The following is a 21,603-nucleotide window of genomic DNA, read 5'->3' on the forward strand; positions in this document are numbered from 1 at the left end:
AGTTCTAACTTCTCAAACACTCACTGGACAGCAATTGTGCAGAAGACAAACAGAGTTATATCTGTATCCAGCAGATTCAGTAAAGTGTAAAATGGGAGTTTTGAAAGCTCCCCAACAGGTTCGATTTTGGGTTATGCATGGTGATGTTGGAGTACATGGATGTTCTAGGAAAGGCAGGGGATACCCACCAGAGCATCTCTCCTAACCATGCAAATGTGGGTTTTGGAATGAGTGGACACAGATCTTTCAGATTTAGCAGACAGCACATTCTGGGGGAACTCCTCATTTGGAGATTTTTTGGGAAATCGCCGCTTCTTTTCACACTTGAAATAGGAGATGGGGTTTGGGGGGATTGCTCTTTTTCTCCACAGAATATCATGTTATTTTTGTGTTCATCAACCCAAAATCTTCCCCAGAGATGAAAGGAATCGAAAGGTTTAAACAAAAGAGCAATTGAACACCCACATTAAGTCATTTTTTTTAAAGTGAACATTTATTCAGATGATTCTTGTTTTAAATGGAAAAACATGCAGAAAATTCTCTGATATCCCCCAGAACCATACTGCATTTTTCATTAATTACATTTAGCCATCAGGTACAAGTAAGTCACAAAAAATAAATGAACAGAACAATGCAGGAAGAGTTTTTTCCTCCATTAAAGTTGTAAGAAATTTAAATTTTGTTGTTGTTGTTGTTCCTCACTTATTCCCTTTCCCCCATGCAACAGCCTTATTTTGGCTACTAAAAGAACATTTTACCATGCTGATGTTAAGATTAATATTTTCACCACAGTACGAAAAAACTAACAAACAAATAAATAAACGCCCCTAGAAATAATTATCTAATAATATAGTTATATTCCTGAAGATTGCCAATAATATAAAACTGTATGTATGAATTAATTGTTTACTCTCCTGCCATGAAAATATTGCAAGCTCATATGTGGACTTTAAAGCACATCTAGAAGTTGTCCTTTGAAGGTTTCTGAATTCCTGGACTCTGAGCCTGGAGATGGTTCTTCATATAAAATTGTATTAAGTGATGTCACCACTTGTATTTTTGTGGTATCAAGGCCTAAATACTTGTTAAACCTTCAAGTTAATAAATTATTGTTGAAGAAAAATATTCATTTTACACACGATTTCAGCAGAGTTTGAAAGAGGTGGTGCCAAATTTAAGTTTTACTGCACGCACTAAAGAAATACTTCTGTTGCAAATGATTTGTTTATGACAAGCATAGGTCTGAAATCCATTTTCTTTTACTATTCATACCTTTTTCTCTTTGTTTGCTTTTTACATTTCTCAAAGATTACGGCAATAAAAGCCAACAAAGCCAACTTTGGTTTTGTAGTCGATTTTACTTGCAGGTTCTGAATTCTGCAATGTGTAGGTGTTCCAGTCTGCATTAAAATTACTCAATATTTTAATACAATTTTTAACTGTAGGGTTGTTTTTTATTCTATCTCACTATGCAAACAGAATTTTTATATATTTTTTTTAAACTTCTGTTTCAAATATACATACACATATTTTTTGCTAAATAGTTCCTTTATGAAGAGCTTCCTTTTATGGTAGTGATCACTGTAGGTGAAATACTAGTTCAAGTATAAACAGAAAATGCCAGTGTTTTTGGATAAAACCTCAAATAAAGAGAAATCAGACAGGACTATTTATTTGAGCATGCATTCTAAAATGCAGAATCACCTTTAAAACAGCAGGGGACATTCTGATGACCATCTCCTGTTCCTCAAAGTGGGAAGGCCTTCTCTCTGACTTAGAATAGCTGCCCCTTCCCTAAAAGCAGCAATTAACCTTTCCAGCAGTCTCACATCTGGCCAGCTGGTGTGGACCATGGGGAAAGGTCACCAGTGAGTGTTGGGAAATGGCCCCAAAAAGTACTGAGGGGAAAAAAGATGATAAATGGATTCACTGTGGAACTGGACATGCACCTGCAGCCAGCAGCTGAGGAGAACGGGTGAACACACGTTCCTGACATATTTCAATATCTTTAATTTCCAGAGCCCAAGAAGCTGCTGGGAGGGTGAAACCACAGAGGTTGGTTAAACCCCATCGTGGAACAGAGCTGTAGAAACTCCCTCACATATGATTAAAGCATTAGTGCACTCTGGACAGGGTTTACCACCTCAATCAGAACAATTTTTTATTTTTCAGCACTTTCTTATGCTTTCCCTAGTTTTGTTGGTTTCACCTATGTTTGTCTGGTGCCTTGGTTTCAAATTCCCAGCAACGCTGCTGGTGCTGAGACCTGTGTGGGGCCCTCATCATGCCTCTGCAAGAGACAGAGGAAGGGATGGTTGTGTCTGAAGTAGTGCAGGAATTGCAAAAAGCTGCACAACTGGTTCTGTCAGATTTGGTCATGCCAGACAAGTGACTAGAGAAGACCCATGGTTATAATTATAAGAGCAGAACTAGTAGGAAATGATAAATCTGTTGTGCATTCACCAAAAAAAAAATGTTAATCCCCCTCTTCTAGATGTATTTTTACACTTTCTCTTTACTGTAATGCAGATACTCTCTTCTGTGTCCCTGTGCACGACAGGGGGTTGGGAGTAGATGACCTTTAATGTCCCTTCCAACCCAAACTTCTGTGATTCTGTGATTCTACACACATGTGTGTGTAAACAGAAAAAGAGAGGGAATGAGGATAATGACTATTGCCCATTTGGTGCCAGTCCTGCAAATCTTCCTAATACAAGTGAACCTACTGAGCACAATAAGAGTATTTGCTTGTTTAAAAATTTATACAACTTACTGGAGAAATGCTTATGATGCAGTGATATGATACAGCAGCGCAAAGCTTTTTCCCTCCCAAACCAGGGAGCTCTTACTGTGCATCTACTTTATATACCAGCTAGTATTTGTGTGGAGGTGCTGTTCCTGAGGCTGGTGTGTGTTTCCATCACTGCCATGGCTGTGGCTCACCAGGAAATGCTTCCATGGAGCCCCATTAGTGCACGAGCCCTGTGCAAGCCTTGTGCATGGTCACAAAAGGATGGGCCCACAGAATGGTTTGTGCCTGTTTAGCTCTGTAAGTGAGCATTTAGAATGGGTATTACCATACCCCACCTCTGCTCTGGAAGCTGGTTTTCCTCCTCTTCCTAAGCCTGCCTAAAAGAATTAGTTCAGGGGTAGAGGTTGAGCACAAAGTAGAGAGTTTTGCCTAACTTTAGCTGCTCTCACCGAAACTAAATGATGTTGCAGATGCTGGGGGGGTGCATGGAAAAAAATCACCCCAGGAATAAAAACTGTTTGGGGTTTGTTCCTGCTTTTCAAATCAGTGGGTGCTAGATCAGCTTCCATTAAAGCAATAAGTTCAACTATTATAGGCTTGATCCATGATTGTCCCTCCTTTCCTTTTCTTTTTCATAGTAGATGATGAATTTGACAGAAAACTCAGAAATGTTGTGGTTCCTTTTCTGCGTACAATTAATTGATTAAATGTGAGATCACAAAATTTTCAACTGAATTCTTTTGAACATAGAATTTTGTCGTATGATTTATTTTTCTAATTGAGATGATAGTGGCACCTATAGTTTTCCATGCATAGGCTTAGTTAGTGGTAGAAAAAAGCCATCATTCCAAGGATAGTGTGCAATATTTAATTTCAGCTAATGTCTATGCCAGGAAGCATTTTAGTCGAGCTGTTTGCAAATATTCAGTGATTATAAAGCAGCCATTTACACTGCTGAAGCAAACACAGGTGCAAATGTGAGTTTCTGTCCTGTACTTTCTGAAGTATTCAGTGATTCTGGAATTTCAGGTCTCCTCAGAGATGCTGTGATTATGTAAAAAAACCCAAAATACTATTTGATGACACATTAAACCCTTTTTCTTGGACAAGAGTTTGGAATCAAAATAAGCTGAAAAGAAGCTTGTGTTTTGGAAATAAATAGAAAATATGGAAGACTATGGAACTATAGAGAAACGATCCTGGGGAAATATCTCTAACTGCAATATGCTGCACATTATTACTCCAGACTATGGGGTTTTTTTCTTTCTACATTTTATAATCTATGAATTGAGATATCTTGGATAATTAAAATACCCTTTAATTAGTTTTAAGAGTAGGGGAATTTAATAGGCCTGTGGGAACACTCTAAATAAAAATAAAAATGCTAAGCAAAGCCTAGTTAGCAAGCAGGCTTTTTCATTAGGATAAAACACTTCTCCCTGGTATCAGACATTTGTTCCATTTGCACATAAGTTTGGGGTTTTTTTTCCAGACAGACTCTTACAGTGTGGTAACACAGGGTCCGATCCAGGAAATTGGTGTGGATATGATTCATCCCTCTGAAGTCTGCAATCTTTTCTTCATAGAACTAAGGAATATTCAATGCTTTGAAAACTTGGCCTTCTAGAAATATTGACATTCCATATTGGCAAAATACTCCTAATAGGAATATACTGTATCAGTATAATGAAACCATCTGGTATGAGTGGAACACCCATATTTGTACAAGCACAGTTTGTAACGTATTACTCTTTTTCAGACTAGGGTTTTTGTCAGCTCAGTCAGAAAGAGCATCTCTCACCCCTATGGGTTTCCTAGCAGGTACATAAAGAACACATGGCAGGATTTGTGGCCATCATCTGTATGAATAACCCATCCATAATTTCAGGTCAATTTAATACTTGCAGATGAATAGTGGGGAAATCCCTTAATAGAACTTTCGGGAAGAGTGAGAGGAAAAAGCAGCCTTTGCTTGTATGGGGCAGCAGGTGAAAAAAGTCCCTGCTGAGCAGTGGCTGCATACAGACAGCACTAAGCTGTACTTTGTGAGGGAAATGCTGGGTCTAGCAGGGCAGACTGGGCTTATCTGGGCTACTGCCACGGTGCTCGTTTGCAAGGCTCAGCCTCTGTCCTGCCACGCAGAGGTGGCCTTGGGTGTGCTTCGTATCTGATGTGTAACTGATTGTTCTGAAATGTCTCCCTGCCCTCTGATTAATACTTCTCCAGCTTCAATTACAATGTAGCATGAAGGGCTTTGGCCTTATTATTTTCCCTTTTACGTGCATGTCTGTAAAGAGGATAATTTTCATTTTTTTAAATTAAAATCATCTCGAGTTGCCCTCTCGTGCTAAAATGAACCACATCAAAATGAAGAGCTCGAGGCTAGATTTCCAAAGAATTTGGACATAAGAAACCTCTGAGAATTTTGTCTGCCTGTTTCTCAAAATCCTGAGTTACACCCCAAAAGTCCTAATGACAATTTATAGGACAATTTTTTATTCAAGAAATGAGGAATAACTGATGCTGTGCAGGTCAGAGAACTGCTGCAACTCAAGCCTTGTCTGGTTGGTTGTGTACTGCCTGAGGTAAGAGTACAGTGACTCCAGTAGAGTAGCCAGTTACTACAATGAATTATGAACAGGAATATTCCTTATTCTTGCTACATTAAAAAAAAAAAGGTTTTGGTGGGCTCCTTTCTAAAGGGCCCTGTCCTAACCCCTCCATTATAGCTCTTACAACCAGGAGCTGGTTATAGAAAGAGAAAGACTCCTCCATTTCTTCATCTATCGTCCTTCGTGGTCCTTAAGAGTGACTTTAAACTCACCTCTTAAGCTACCAAGAATCACAGAGTCAGAATCATTCAGGTTGGAAGACACCTTAGAGATCACATAGTTCCAACTCCCCTAAAAGCTTCCCACCTAACTTCACAGGTGATAGGGAAGGTAGAGTACACCATGTATCAATGGAACATGTCCTAAATTTGCCCTGGTGATCGTGCCAAGCACATCTTTAAATCCTCAGAAAGGGTGGTAACTGTCAGACTGGAAACATTGGAAGCCACTCACTACAGTCTAGAAAAAGTTTTATTCCTGAAATGCAACTGGAGCTAGAAGAAAAATGCACTCCAGCGGAAGATGAGACTTGAAATTTGGGTGAAATGGTGAATTGGGTCAGGGTCTACACAGAAACATAATGTATTAAGTGAGAGTGAGTAAATATTCACTACAGGGATGGGCCTGGCAGAAACAGAAAAGGCTTAATAGTAAAGAAAGGTAACAATAAAAGAAATAACAATAAAAAGGAGGGGAAATAATTAGAATGAGGTAGAAACAGACAAAGACAAACGACTGAAGAGTTGTAGGGAGGAATAAACAAAAGATCTGCAATCCAAGTTAGCATTTTATCTAATGGCCTGTGTTCTGCTGGCAGAAACAAGATGGAAAAGACTGAGGCAGGCACCTCTGCAATTTTCACTACTTCCTATTTCTCTAGTGGGTGTCTTTTGGAACTTGAGGTTTACAGTACAGGAGCAGGGATACTGAAAATGTTATCCTCTGCTTAACTGTGCTTCAGTCAGGTCACCAGAAAAGGCATGGAGCAGCAGCAGATCCTTTTTGTTTTGGCAGCATCTAAAATCTCTACACTGACACAAAGGCCTCCAAAAGGTGCTGGAAAATAGAGAATAGTCATTCAGTGCTGCAAGACTTCTCTCTTTTTAGGGCTATGGGTGGGTGGGATGCGTGGGAATGTGTGTCTGTGGAGTATTTTTGAGATACTTTATGGAGCAACAGCAGCTGGTACAGGTGCCAGGACAGATCTGACTGGGCTCTGCTGTACCTGTGGCAGGGTATATTTCCCCAGGGAGGAGGAGACACAGTCACAAACTCAGGGTGACCTCAATTTTGGAGGAAGGGCATGCAAATGTCCAGAGCCATCCATGTCTCTCCTCCCAATGGTGCCTTCTCCCACACTGCCCACTTGCGTATATTTGAGCAGCAGTTTCATTTTTAAGAACAACCCCCCCACACTGCTTCCATGGCAGAGTGTACTCCCTTCCAGAAACACACATGGAGATGCACACACTAGCCACGGACACAGTGCAACAGGGAGGGCCCAGGGGCTGCCATGCTGGGCAGAGTGCCTCAAAAACTGCAACCAATTCAGATCTGCCTCTTCCCCATCCCTCAAACCATCGGAGTAACACACCTCCTTAACTTCAGCAGCCTGCACCAGCCCTAGAGCAAGGCAGCCCTGGGATACCACAGAGGGAGTCCAGAGCAGGATAAATTTACCTGCTCCAACACCTCAGTGGAACAGGATTGCTTCATTCACACTTTTTTGCTCTCTTATCGCTCCCCATCACTTGAGCTTGTCTGCGCTCGCAGCAGCGCCGGCTGCTCACTGCTGCAACAGGCAGGCAAGGGATAAGCTGCAGTATCAGCTCATCTTCAGGGGCTCCGAGTCGGAACAGCAGTCGGAACCAAACAAAATCCCTGTTTCCCCTTCTCCAGAGTGATGCCCAGGAACGCTGGCTTTGCCACAGTGTTTTAATCTGACATATCTGGGGTCTGGCAACAGGAGCAGAGGAACCGGTTTCAGAGGGAGGGTGGTGAAACAGAGTGAGACAACTTTTGCTGAGCTAGTCAAGATTTTCTGGGGTTAGGGATATTGAAGGTGGAGGAAGATTCCATCCTGATCTCTGCAGTTATCTGTTGTCATGTCTGAGATGTAATTTGGTGATCCCCATTTAAAAATATGTGAAAGGTGGTGTGTAATACAATATACAGAGTACGTGTGATCTACAGCTAGATGCTATTTCTCATGGAATGACTTTTGCTGATGCTTTTGAGATTTTTTCCTCTACTATTCTCTCTTCATACTTCTATTAAAAAAAAATCCATATTAAAGCCACAGGTAGATATTTCTCACAGAAGGTTCCCTAATTTTCAGGGGAAAAGGGACTTATGTAAAGTAGCAGAAATGCCGGGTTTGGTGTGGGTTTGGTTTGCCTGTTAGTTTTTTTATTCCTGAAGAGAATAAAAGCTAGCTCAGGCTTCCCAAGAAATTTCAAAGTAAATATGGAAATATTCTCCATATAATGCCTTGCAGTTTCTCCCCAATATTTTTTCCTCTAAATCACGTTATCTTGCTATGCCTTGACTTTGTGCAGTCCTTCTTTAGATCTGAATAAGTAGTATATGAAGAGAAATAAAGTCTGGATTTGATAGTCCTATAGAGCCTGCTTTCATATAACAATGTATGCTGTTAAGGAAAAATTTACTCGAGCTTTTATAATATCCCCTTAAGTGTTTGCCTGGGAGTGTCTCCACTGAATTTCAGAGGCTGACAACTCCCATCCTGCTATATTTCCTCCTCAGCTTAAATTTTACCTCGGTGCAGCTCAGGAGGCCCCTGCTCTACATAAATAACAGATAAATTGACAAGACAACCTTGACCACATTGTGGCCGCATCTCCTGACAGTATGGAAAAATAAGAACTTCTCTCTTTTAAAGTAGATGCATACTGAGGACCGTGGGGCAGGAACTGTTGAGTTTTAATCCTAGATGGGATTAAATCCCAGGCTGTCTCTGTCACCTTGATCAAACTGCTGATGAGGGGGATTTTCAGGAGTGTAGAAGACAGTTAGGCATCCCTCCGTAATTGAAAAGCCCAAGAGTTCACCATTTTACGGCCCTTTGTGCTCTGAATCCCCCTGCTTCAGTCTCTGTTCCTCTCCAAGGAAGGCTTGCACCTTTCCGGTCCTACAGGACAGCTGGGAGCACTCAGGAGTTAATGGCTGGAGTCCAAAGCGTCGCTAAAACTCCCCTGTTTGGGTGGCTTTGAACAAAGGCAGTAGCCCCCAAACACGCTCCTTTCCGGAGCACTTTGGCACATGCCCGTTCAGCACGGGACAAAGAATTAATTCTTCTAATTGCTCCCCCTGAACTCAGAGAGCCAGCCTGATCTCTTGGAGGGGAGGTGAAGGTGGGCTGTGAGATGGGAGCCATCAACAGCTGCCTCTGGCAACGCGTGCTTCCACCGCCCGGGCACGTTTGCTACCTTCAGGAAAGCTGGGGAGCAGCAATTACCCGGCACGGGCAGCGCTTGCACGGGGCGTGGGCTCCAACCCTGTAACACATCCCTTTCTTAATACGACTTGATGGAGATAGAGCAGGGCCCCATCAGGTGTGAAAAGCCCTGCTGCTCCTGGCGTGGAGCGGCCTCCAGACGGCGATTTGGCGACGTCAATCTGGTCATGCTTGATTTGGACACTTAACGTGGTATAGCGGGGTCCCTCTCCCCCCGATCAACTTCTCAATTAGCGAGCTGCCTCCTGGAACGGCCTTGTTCCACAATCCCTCCGGGCCGCTTCAGGGGTCATTAGGGTGAGAAAACTCCAGCGCCAGCTCCAGCTCCAGCCAAGGCGAGGGGAGCCAGGAGATTTCCTAAATACATATAACCCTTTTTCAAGTTGTTTGCTTTCATGGGATTGATTCGTGGCACATTAAGAAGCTTAAGGCTTCGGTATCTTCTTTAAACTGCCCACCTTATCGCCTTTACAGCTGACAGTTTCCTGACAGCCGGGGTGTAAGCAGAGATAACTAGTAGGTTAGTACACACACACATATATATAATATAGGAATATTATATATGCCACCTGCTATTTTCTGCTTAGAAAAGGGACAGGGGGAGCTTCTCGTCTGTAGTCTCTGTGGTTTTGGTTAAAGAGCAGCCGCTGTGAGCAGTCACTAATTTTAACAGCAGATCTGGAGAGGTGTACGGGGGGTGCCGATACCCAGCTGCAGTCAGCGCAACATAATAAATAGGCAAATTTATGTCCTCGTCTCCCAAATTTCTTTCCTTTCTTTATTAGGGAGCAAACTATTGTTACATTAAATATTCAAACTACACAAAATCTCAAGGGCTTTCCTTTCTCACAAAGTGTTACCAGTACTCATGCATATGAAGAACAGTAACCCATATACAAACGGCACCTTTTTTAATGAGCAATATATGTCAACATGACACCTTCTTATGAAATGCAGCTTTTTAGGTTCTGCCTTTGTGGATGTAATAATTGAGATGTTTCTAATATATGCAGTTACATTACCTGCTCATTGTTTGCGATTTTGTTCCTCTCCCAACTTTGTACTGTTTATAATGCTTCAAGCATTTGCCTCAATTCATGCTCAGTTTTATTTAATTAGAAATATAATTTTCTGCTACATTAATTATAAATTTGAGTGAGACAGCACAGAATTTCCTCAAGCATTCTTTTTAGAAGAGAAACAAAAATCGCAGACAGTGAGGAAGAAGCTATAAAACCAGATGCAGGTGTAAAAATATCCATACCTTAAAACTTAAAACATTTAATAAATACATGAGAAAAAAATATTACTATTTGTAATTATTTAATTAATGCATCTTCTTATTGCACTGCAATATTTATCAAAACAACTGGGTTAATGTCAAAAAAATGTCACAGTGATTTCTCTCAGATTCTGACATGTTTTGAAAGCATACATGTAAAACTAGCCCCAAAGATGCTGAAATCTGAGTTTTGAAAACTACATTATTTTTTTTTAATGTTTATATTTTGCTTGAAATATTTTTCCCCAAAGCTGTAATGTTTTTTTGTGAAAGTGTCGATGATATATAGATACCAGCAATGCATATGCATGCAGAATGCAATGTATATAGTGCATGTGCTTCTTCAAAGTACCCTGATGCTTTGATTTGTAACTGCTTAAGGTTTTACTTAAAATTCTGAACACTGCACAGAGCGTAGCCATTTCAATGGAATACTTCAAATAGTAAGTCCTAAAGGTGACACAACAAAGGAAATACCTTAGATACTGCAGCTTTTATTTATAAAGGAAATGCTCACACAGTCCAATGAAGGAAAACTTTACCTGTTTCCATTTCTATAGGAAGAGCAGTTCCATTAAACCAGCGCTTTGTTGCAGGAATTTGCAAGCGCATCATATGATTTGTAGGAGCAGAATGAAATATTTGCATGCCATCTAATGGATTGACGCGTATCCTTTATTCCTCATTTCTAAGCACTTTGCTTATTGCAAACATTAGGGGGAAAAAAAAAATAAAAATCACCTCGCTCACCATGCAGCACTCATCTCACAGTGCCTTTTTAGAAAGGAGAAATCCCAAAGACAGGACAAGGAATTATTGTGTTGTGTAGTGGGGAAAACATGGCTCTTTCCCTCATTATTCTCTGCTGTGAAACCGTTGTTGCTGTTCCTGTTTTGCACGCGCACTTGCACGCACGCACATCTCGGTTAGCTCTGCGGGCAATTTCCCTGAAAGCAGGTGTCTGCTAGTCTGAGTGCCATATATCTGAATGTCATTCTTGGGCAAATGCTTATGTCAGTTAGTAGCTGCTATAAATACATTTATATTTTCATAGTACCTATCATTCAGGACTCTTAAGGGACTTTTGCACGCCAGGCTTCCAGTTCTTTTAATGCAAGGTAAAGATGGGAAAATTGAGGTGCAAAGCGGGGATGTTTGCACAAGGCTGCTTAGAAAGGTAGTGCAGGGATCAGCAAAGACCTCTAAATGTATAAAAAAAAAAGACAATGACTGTACCTTGACATTCCTAGTAGCCCCTTGGATAACTGCTGGGCACTACACACTTCTTCATCTCGACAGAACCAGGCTGGCACCAAGGGCCAGAGCCCTGTGAAGGGACAGTGACACATCTGCTCAGGAAATGCTGCCACTTTGGGGCTCACGACGCTGTGTATCATCACCTCTCTTTTCTCTCTGTGCCCTTTCACAGCTCATGCCATAGCTCTCATTCTCTGCCCAGGTCTCCAGGGTGATTCCCATGAGCAGGGAGGTTTCTGGGCTGGGGATCACCACCTCAGAAAATGCAATTCTCCTGGCACATTTGTTGTATTCCTGGATACATATCTCTTAGCAAAACAAGACATGGAAACACGATGTGAACCTTGTGGCTGTACTTCCTACCTAAGCATGTCTTTGCCTACAGCATCGTGGCATGAAAGAGCCTGCTAATGATTCTTAAATGTTCATTACTGTAGATCTTCTCCCAGAATATACTTCTCACCTTGAATGACCCATGTCTTGAATTTTAACTAAGGGAACCCATGATAGTAAGTCTGTCATGGTGCTGGCTTTTTTTTTTCCTCTCCAACTCTTAAAAGCTTTTTATTATAGGACTGCTTAAGGCATTCTTCAATTAGCATGTGCTGTATTGTGGCTGGAACAGCTGTTTACCATTTAATAAAGCATGGCATAATTTATTTTCAGAGTCTAGCAACCGTCTTTGCTATTACACCAGGGGAGGAACACAGTAACTGCATTGTTCACAGTGCTCATGAAAGAACTATAGACTTTATTATATGACCTCATAGAACTATTAACTTACCCCCCACTTATATTTCAATATGTATTTACCTGACAGTCTGTGCATTGATTTCTTGCCCAGAGATTCTACATTCTAAGTCACCTCTGGGGCAAAATGAAAAATGTCTATGTTTTATGTCCCTCACATTAGGCAGCTAATTATATATTTGTACCTTAATTTCCTTCCCTTCCCCCATCTCCAGGGGCAAACTCCATATGCACCACTTAGACCTTTTCTCCTTAGTCAATGGAGAAACAATAGAGGTGTTGGGAAATTATAGAAGCTTGGCCACTGCTCATCGGGGGCATTCTGTTCATTTAGGTCCTTTTCTTTCTAGATCTCTTCTTCCCTTTGTGGATAGATGAGTTTGAAATGCACATTAGTAGCACCTCTGTGGGTTTCTGCTTCCTCTGCAGCAATGTGGAAGTTACAAGTGACAAACCTATTTCATCCCTGTTGCAGGTGACACTGGTCCCCTCCCAGGTGGGACTGCAGGTCACCTGCACTGCCTGACATCAGGTGTGTGGTGTTACCACAAGGACTGATGGCTGCTGCACGTGGCTTGTGAGTATGAGCGTGGTGAAAGTCACCCTCCCTGAGGGTGCCTTCCCTCCATCCCATTGCAGGCAATCGGTTATCCCAGTCCCCTCCATCCCAAACCTGACAAAGTTATCAGTGAGCCATCTTTGATTTCAGTCCTTCAGGTGAGAAGAAAGGAGGGCAGGTGGCAAACAGAGCTCAGCAGTGCTTTGTCATGACTGAAAGGTGCAGGTACAGCCCCAAGTGACATCCACAGCGTGCAGGACATAGCACAAAGCTGTAAACAAGCTTCCAGGTCTGGGAAGAGTGTAGAGACACCTAAGTGGCAAGTGGTGGCTCCTTAGCTGGGCCATGAGCCTCTCAGCACAGCACTGCATGGCCACAGCACTTTGTCTGAGCCAAACCACTGTGTTGTGCCAGTTAGACCTACCTCCAGGCTGGGAGCCTGCTTGGGATATTGCTGTCTTACTCTTATTTGAGTTGCAGCATTAAATTTGGCTTTGAGTTGCCCGAGTTTGACAACGAAAATACGTCAGCTGAGTATCTGCAAACTTTTAGATTCAGCCTGTGCGTGTAGATGGATTTATATGCATGATTTAAAGTAAAGCATGTGTAGAAAGATGAAGTTTATATGGTTGCTTTGTAGAAATGGATGTAATATTGATGTTGACTTTACTGGTAGAAGTTTAAGAATGTCACGATGCATGAGTGGTGGTGCAAAGCGGAGCCCTGAGTGCACTGGGAGGTCATTTTTAACTTGAATTTATTTCCACAATATCAGGCATAGATCATTGTGCACCGTGCACAATCATCCCTGCTTTTCATTTGAGTCAATCAGAGTGGTTAAAGAAAATTTAAAATGAAACGAAAATTTGTGACTTGATTAAAAGCAGACAGTAAATTAGGACAGAATACTCCTTAAAATTGCATTTTAGCTTTAGACTGAAAGTTTGATGATCTGACTGCATGACTGAAGGGACAGGGTAGCACTAGGCTGTGACATAAACGATGTGGCTGTATTTGCTCCTAGGATGAACAAGGGGTTTTGAAAGTTGTGTGATTTAGGCTTTGGAGTTAACACTCCATTGACCGAACAACAAAATTCTCACCTCCCAGAGCTTTTTCAAACCAGAGATTTAGAAAAGTGGTATTACATCAATAATGTCTGGTCATGCTTCAAATTTTTCCAGGCAAAATTAAGGCTGGTTATACTCACTTGAAATGAAACCTAAGATTGTTTCACAGGACACAAATAACCTAATTAGGGAAGGATATAGAAGTAAATCTATATTTTGTTTTGAATGTCTGGTTTGGAGGTGTTTGAAAATGGAATTCATCCGCGTTAACTTTGCATAAAGAATTCTTTCATGCAGTCTGCAGAGGAAAAAAAAAAAAGGCTTGGTTGCATGAACATCAGCAGATGCAGGACAGAGTTCAGCAGATAGTTTGCTCCAAGCAGGTGGAACAAATTGGAAATCTACATTAAATTGTGACCCACAGTGATGAAAGCAGTACATACACCCCACATATAGAAAGGCAAAAAAACCCCTCTGCATTAACTGTTGGACTTCAGTTTGAATACAGTTACTTTCTTAGATTTCTTAGATTAGAAGGGCATGAGGAGTAGCAGCTTCAGCTGAGAGAGATTTGCACCTCCTGCCTTTAGTGTGCAGGTCCAGCTGCAGACACACAAGTGCTAAATGTCACCTGTGGCCTGACAGAGCCAGATGGGACTGCTTACACGTGCAGGTGAGCTAAAGGTGAAAGCAAAACACACTCTGACACACGGCAGCGTGGGACTGTGCTGTGAGGCTGCAGCCATGCCCTGCTGTCACGTTGGTGGCTGCCTGAGATCAAGCCACCAACTCAAATTTTTAGCAGTGCAGGCCCTATCTAAGCACCACAGCTCCCCCTCAGCAAAGTGGAGATGTGTTTCCAGGTGGCACAGGCTGGGCATCCCTACAAACAGGGTTAGAAGAATCAGCTACTTCCAACGTCAGCCTTTGGGTCCTGAGTTTGCTGTCAAAAGAAAATGAAGGGGACTGAGATGAAAGGGTTTCTCAGCTCTAGTTTGGCAAAACTAACCCTCTTTTCACAGCATTGCCAAACAAGGCAAACACTGAATCAGCCTTTGATTTTAGCAGACATTTAAGCACGCTTCAGCAATTGTGTGTGAATGCCTTCCTTAACACGCTTAAACTAACTGGGCTGCTTTGTTTGACTTTTCTCATCCTTCACCTTTTTCGAAGTCTCTGAAGTTTGGGACAAGGTTTTAAGCTAATCTGGAGAGGCATCTAAACCACATTATCTAACTGCTCCTATGTTAGGACACTTGCAATTTTACATTTTCTGAAATAATTCAGTGCCCAGACAGCCAAGCTCTCGTGGAAATTTGCCCACCTCACCACCTGCAGCTGGGAAGTGCTGGAAATCCAGCTTGGAGGCCCAGGGCTCCGATTTGTTGAGCACCCTGTTGTGCAACTTGATAGTGATCCCCTCTTTCAACACCCCAGCTTTGTCAATAAAATATTTTTAAAGAGAGGGGCTTAGAGAAGCACGTACAAGCAGCACTGAGGATAGAGGACAGAAGCCAGCACTGTTTCAAAAGTGGCCATTTTCTCCTGTGGTCAGCTCGTTCCCCTCTTTTTTCCTCTCTTTCTATGCAGTCTCTGATTATTGAACCAGAGTTAATTCAAGCAGAGCCACCAAAAGTCTTTCACTGGATGCAAGTGAGTGCAGCCAGGAGGGCTGTGGGTGAGCAGGATCAATGGGAACTCTCTGCTCTTGCTTCTTGCGTGGGTTAACTTCAACAGGCAAAGTGGGGCAGATTCTCCTCTCCCCTTGGCTGGAAGCACATTTAATTTTCAATGAGCATTTAGAAAACTGTTCCAGGGAAGGGAGGATGGGTGGGAGTGAAATAAGTTTTCCAGGCATTCATGAAAATGCATGTGGGACAAATTTACCTGCTTCCTTTTCTCTGCACCTTGACAGGGAGGATTTTCAAAAACACCTTGTGGGAAGTAAGAGAATATAAACTATTTAAAGCCAGTAGTACTTGTGTCCCAAAGTCACTTCAAAATGTCTGAGAAATCTCCATCTAATAATCCAAATAATACTCAGCATGTAAAATTCACATGTTCTCAAAACTATGCTTTTCAACGTGCTTTGTAATCTAGATCCTTAGATAATTTTTTTGTCTCTCTCATTAACTTTTAGATTCTTTTATGTGGTTTTATGCTTCTCCAAATAGCATCTTATGTTGTCTGAAGTATTTGCTAAGGGCCAAATTCTGTCTTTCAGTGCACACAGCTTGAATTGAAGTCCTGAATAATACACAAACCTACTCGGAAAAAAAAAGCTGATTGTCTATTTCAGTAGATGTCTGATTACATTTAAAACCATGTGTGTATTATTTTGATCCCTCATGCACGGTGAAACTGAGGTTTGAAAGTAGCATTTCAATTTTTTATAGAAACAGTATCTAGCAGGGATATTACAATGTGAAGATTAGGTCTCACCTCCTTGTAACGAATAAATTAAGACCAAAATTAAGTGAGTTGCCAGGGTCACCCACTCAGTTAGTGGTGAAGGCAGGTTTAGAACTCAGCTCCCAAATATATTTTTTTTCCCTAATGAACCTAGTTAACCCAGTAGTGAGAATGAGGAGAAAAAATAATTCTAAACCACGTGAAGCTATCTGTAATTACTGCACCACAGGAGAAATTCCATTTAATGTCTGCTTTGCCATTCCTCTATCTTAAGATGTCTTTTTCTCCTTCATTTTCCATTGTGCAAACAGATATTTTGTCCTCCTACTGGAAACCCAGGCATCTTATCCAAATCATGCAACATTTTAATACAAAATCATTGTAGGCAAAAGAGTGGTGTTGGTAGCAAACCAATGGATCTTACAGAGAACGGCTGTCAAAAAAGAATGGCAAAAAGGAGGAAGCTTGTGGGAGCAGCTGTAACCAACAATAACATTAGATCCTAAATCTTGTGAAAGTCCCATGTAATTTGACAGGGAATTATGGCCCAAATCCGTTTCATCTTGACACGTAGCAGTTCTGCCTAACGGTGCAATTCTGTGATTGAGCATTTCCTTGGCAATGATGAGAACCAGGTCTTCCCTGCTTACTCAGAGCCTCACCCAAAATCTGTAGGAGTGGATGGAAATTGGTGTCTCTGTGGTTAAACTGGGTCCCTCTAGAAAGCACATGCCTCATGAGAATAGTGTAGTTTAGTCAAACTCTCAGCTCTTTTGTGCATCTGTCCACTCTTGCTTTCCTCTGTTTCTCTTGTCTTTCCCCTCTCAACTTTTTCCCATTTCTCATCTCTCAGTACTTAACCTTCAGGTTTGTGTTTAGTAAACCTACCAAAGTAGAATCAATAGCCTGGTGCTTAATCACACTTTTTGCTGCTCAAAATGTCAGGTTTGGGTTTGTTTGTAGAAGGGCTTCTGCGTGTCTTTCATTTTTTAGCTCTGCGCGGGATGTTCTGTACTGCTCAAATCCATTAAGGATGAAAGCTTTTGCTGGGGCTGATTGTTCTAATCTCTGTTGGGGTATATTCATGGAATAAATGTAAAATTCCAGATGTTGGTTCAGATCATCAAGAGAAAAGCCTTGTCCTAGTACTTTAGAATTTTCTCATCTGCTTTTTCTAGGTGAAATCAGTAAGGTTCAGTTTTCTAATCTGCTGAAGTAGCTAGGGCACAGTCTAACTATCTGTAAGTAGATGTGATTGAGTTTAAGCATTCTCTTACCACAGAGAAAAAAGGAAATAGAGCACAGAATGGTACCCAGCAGCTGCAAGGACTAGTAGAAATTAAATCCTTGCCACTCTTTTGGTAAAATAGATGAAGCAAGAGACCGTAGCTTGGTGCATCAGCTCCACTTAAGAGCCTGTCAAGAAACTGTTTCTCCCCTCCAGTAGTAAAAGTCATGTTTTAGAAACTTGTTTGTGTAACAGGTTTGAAGCGAGGAGGGAAACAAAATGGCATGTGGAGAGTTGAGTACACATACTCCTGTGCAAAGGGGTACAGGAAGGTGGCTCCTGACTGATCTCTTGATCCTTGGACAAAACTGAGGAGAAAGTCTAACAAATGCATCGTTTTGCAGTAAATTAGATCAGATTTCCGCATCTCCGCACTCAGTCTGTGAGCTGACAGTTCAGTAAAATGTTCCCTTGTAAGGTTCACCCTCTTAGGAAAAGGGGCAATAATTCATCATTAGAATTTCAGAGTCCAGGTGTAGATGAAAACTGATGGAGCCTCCAGTGAGGCAGGGAAAGTGCACAGAAGAAGAAAATTTTATCTGAAGCCTAATTCCCTGGCTACAGCAGAGAATAATTAAGATAATATTGCTTCAAGAGTTCTTTAATGATTAAAAATCACATATGCAGAATCCATAAATTGGAGGGCAACAAATTGGAAGGATACAGCGTCGGAGATGTGTTTTGTGCATGTTGTAGCAGGAAGCACACCAGTGGCACAACAGCAGCCTGGGCAGCCACAGGAGACCAGCACCATTCCAAGGACTTTGTTTAGATGCAACAAATCATTTGTCTGTTATTAACCCAGAGCTTGTAATTATGCAGATTGCCATAGATTTTCCTGGGCCTGGAAGTGAGATTGAGGGTTGTTCACACTATAGCAGGCAGCTCAGGGCTGGCCATGCATTACTGAACTTGCCACATTTATCATGTTGACTGATGGCAGCAGAAGCAGGTCTCAGGTCCCAGTGGTTAATGTAGTGGGTAATTAACTGTCATTTGCCTAGTAATAGGCTGATGATCAATGGTTTGTGTGGAAACAAATTCTAATCAGGTAGCTGATAAATGCTCAGGGAGCAAGAGCAATTGAAATTGGGGGAAACTATGTCCAGAATTTCAAAATGGCATTGTGGGGTTTTTATTATTATTATTAATGGCAGAAAACTATGTTCTTCATATAAACAGCTTTATCCAAAATTAACAATAGCTAATATAAATCTCACATGTTTGTTTTGTGTGTGGTGGAGAAGGACTAAGAGCAAGGAGGCCTCCTTCCCTTTACGTAATTGAAAAATTTTAATGTATCTGGTGCTTAGCTGAAGCAGTTTCTGCAGGGTCTCTCATTCCAGGACTGTAGAAATCTGCACATGGTGGGCTCGGGTGCAGTAAATCTCCCTCCTCCGCAGTGCTGGATGACAATCCCAAATTGTTTCACTGCTCTGCAACATGCAAACTGCAGTGCTGGCCGTAATGGATTCCCACTTTCCCAGATACACCCACCTGCAAGGAGGCCATGGAAGGCGACTCTGCACCTCACACCCCATCTGGGCAGGGCTTTCAGCTGTGTCTCAAGCACTCAGCTGTTGCACCTAAACACCTAAGCATTGAGGAGCTGTGTGATTCCCCCACACTGAGCTTGGAGGCAGTGGGATCTCTCTCATCTTTGTGTTGAAACGTTGCTGCTGTGTTCCAGCCTTAAAGCCTGACTTTCCCTTTGCTACAACCACGTGGAATAGCAGCACTGTGCACCTACAGCCCTTAGTACCTTTTGCAGCCTGGTCTGCTGCCCTCATACAACTAAACTGCCATCAGCTTCTGCACAGATGTGCAGGAAAACAGAGCCAGTGCTTTGGTCCGTGGGTTTAATAATCATCTCTAACACAAAGTCAGCCCACGACTCTGGAAGGCAGCTGAGTCTTGTGTCCTTCCCACAGACAAGGCATGAAAGTCTGAATGGGATTTAGATAACCTCGGTGAAACCCACACGTGGAGGAGGTAGAACTGGAACAGTTTGACCAAAGGAATATTTATAATCTGCTTTAATAACCTATTGGTTTAGTAATCAGACTTCACAAAAACAGAAGTTGACTTGAGTCATTCTAGCAGGAGCTGATGAGGATGGCCTTGTCCCAGCATTTCTCCAGGTGATCAGAGTAACCAGCATCTCAGACAGGAGGAAAAGGGTCACAACTCCTAAATTAAACAGGCACATATTCTGTAGGCAGCACACCTTAAGTAGAAGCAGAAGGTAAAAGGATTTAGAATTAAGTAGGCTTGTTGGTAACCCATGAAATTCAGTAAAATGGAGGGATGTGATTAAAAACTGTGTTCATTTTATGTTACCAAACTGAATTTTCTACAGAGCACCTTTGAATTCATTAGTTTAGAACTGCTTTTAATTTGGTGTTTCCCTTGAGAGCCATTATATTTTTCTGCTGTCAGCCTGATGTTGAGGAAAAAAAGAAAAGTGGCAGATGTGGCGTTTTCATCTAGTGTGCTTCATAGTTAAAAACAGCATTAACTGCTATGCACAAGCAGAGCATTACTTTTAATAATCCATCACAACTATTAAGTAGTTTAAATAAACTTAGTTTCAAAGATTGCTGCCACGTAGAGCTAATGTATTTTTTCTTGTTCATTATAATCCTTCTGTGTCACAAAAGGATGTGTATGTATGTTGGTTGGTTTTTTTTTTGGTGTGTTGTTTTTTTGTGTGTGTAATACACCCACTTGAAAAGTGTTGAAAAATCTTTAGCAAAGGGAATTTAAAAAGAAAATTATATAGATGTCTGGCAAAAACAGCATTTCATATTGTTCTTACAGTATTTTATACTTCTGCTCCTGATGTGACTATATATAGTTTACAGCCTCATTTACTTTAATGTGCTACCTGAATAACATAATCATAGCAATAACTATGGTATAGGGTTGTAAGGTGCATGAACCACTAATGCTTTCTGACGATTTAAATGACTTGTTCATAAAGTGTTCTTTTAATAATAGTGGTAAAGCTTTTAGCACTAGATGTCAAAAATGCGAAGAATGTTGGCTTTTTCAAGTGTTATTTCTTTTCTAGCTAAAGTGTGTTTTAATAGTAAGCAGCACCAAAAGCCAAGGTTATGTGGCTCTCTCCTGCATGGCAGGATCTAAGAAGACTCTTCCCACTTATGCAAACAGCTTGACCTCTGTCTGCACAGTTATGTAACGTCCCTAATGTGTTTACTATTTCTTTGTTTAGTTCAACAAGATGTTTCTTTTATCAAGAAAGGTCAGTATAACCTGCAGAAAAAAATAATAACATCACAATGGGTGCAATATTAGTCTGTCATAAAGATCTCTTCAGCAAGACTGTGTCTTTGTGCTGTAATTGGGCAGAGTTGAACCACCAAAGGCCAGCCTTTCCAAAAGGAGGTGTGTTGGGAAGTCAGTCAAAGACAAGACTGTGGGGGAAAAAAATAATAAATTTTTAAAAAAAAAAAAAAAAAAAAAAGTGAATCAGGAATATATTTCTTTCTGTATCTCCAGGTTATTTGGCGTTACAGGAAACTGTGCTGCCTGCAGTAAGCTCATACCTGCTTTTGAGATGGTGATGAGAGCAAAGGACAATGTTTATCACCTGGACTGTTTTGCATGTCAGCTTTGTAATCAGAGGTAAGAGAATTTCTTGGGTCTGTTCCATAAGCTAAGTGCTAGCTCGGCACTGATGTGGGCATACATTCCAAAGAGGAAACATTTACCAGTAGCAGAACCCCAAGGCAGAGAGTAAGATCTGGATACTTTTCCTGGGACTGATACAGAACATCTTTCATGACCTTGGCTAGAAAACTTTTTGTGCCTCAAATCCCGCATCAATAAAAAAGAATAATGTTACTTCCTCTCCTTCAAAAGGCTGTCTGTCAGGTTTAATTAATTAATATTTATAAAGGTCTTTGAGATCCTTTTCTGCAGAAGAGCAAAGCAGTACCATTTGTCATTATTGCATTAATTTCACTTTAATTCTTCATTTTTATCACATGTATTTCTTTTAAAGTACACATTGTTTCTTCCTGTTGCCAGAACTGTAATCATTTAAATTTAAAAGATGTTGTTCCCACCATTTCCTCTGCAGCAGCATTGAAGCTCTTACAGTCCTGTTTTTATTCCCAT

The 21,603-nt window shown here is 41.3% G+C and overlaps 1 protein-coding gene across 4 annotated transcripts in view; it reads left to right on the forward strand.

Moving 5' to 3' along the window:
- The window catches only part of LMO3 (LIM domain only 3), a 66,123-nt gene that overhangs the window by 35,543 nt on the left and 8,977 nt on the right, over nucleotides 1-21,603 (forward strand). For all 4 annotated transcript variants that reach the window (XM_069003553.1, XM_069003552.1, XM_069003554.1 and 1 more), the window contains one exon: nucleotides 20,983-21,108. In XM_069003553.1, the coding sequence (XP_068859654.1) occupies nucleotides 20,983-21,108 (126 nt within the window). The remainder of the gene's footprint in view (nucleotides 1-20,982; nucleotides 21,109-21,603) is intronic.

The sequence above is a fragment of the Aphelocoma coerulescens genome, chromosome 1A (genome assembly GCF_041296385.1).
Source record: "Aphelocoma coerulescens isolate FSJ_1873_10779 chromosome 1A, UR_Acoe_1.0, whole genome shotgun sequence".
In the NCBI taxonomy this organism is placed as follows: domain Eukaryota; kingdom Metazoa; phylum Chordata; class Aves; order Passeriformes; family Corvidae; genus Aphelocoma; species Aphelocoma coerulescens.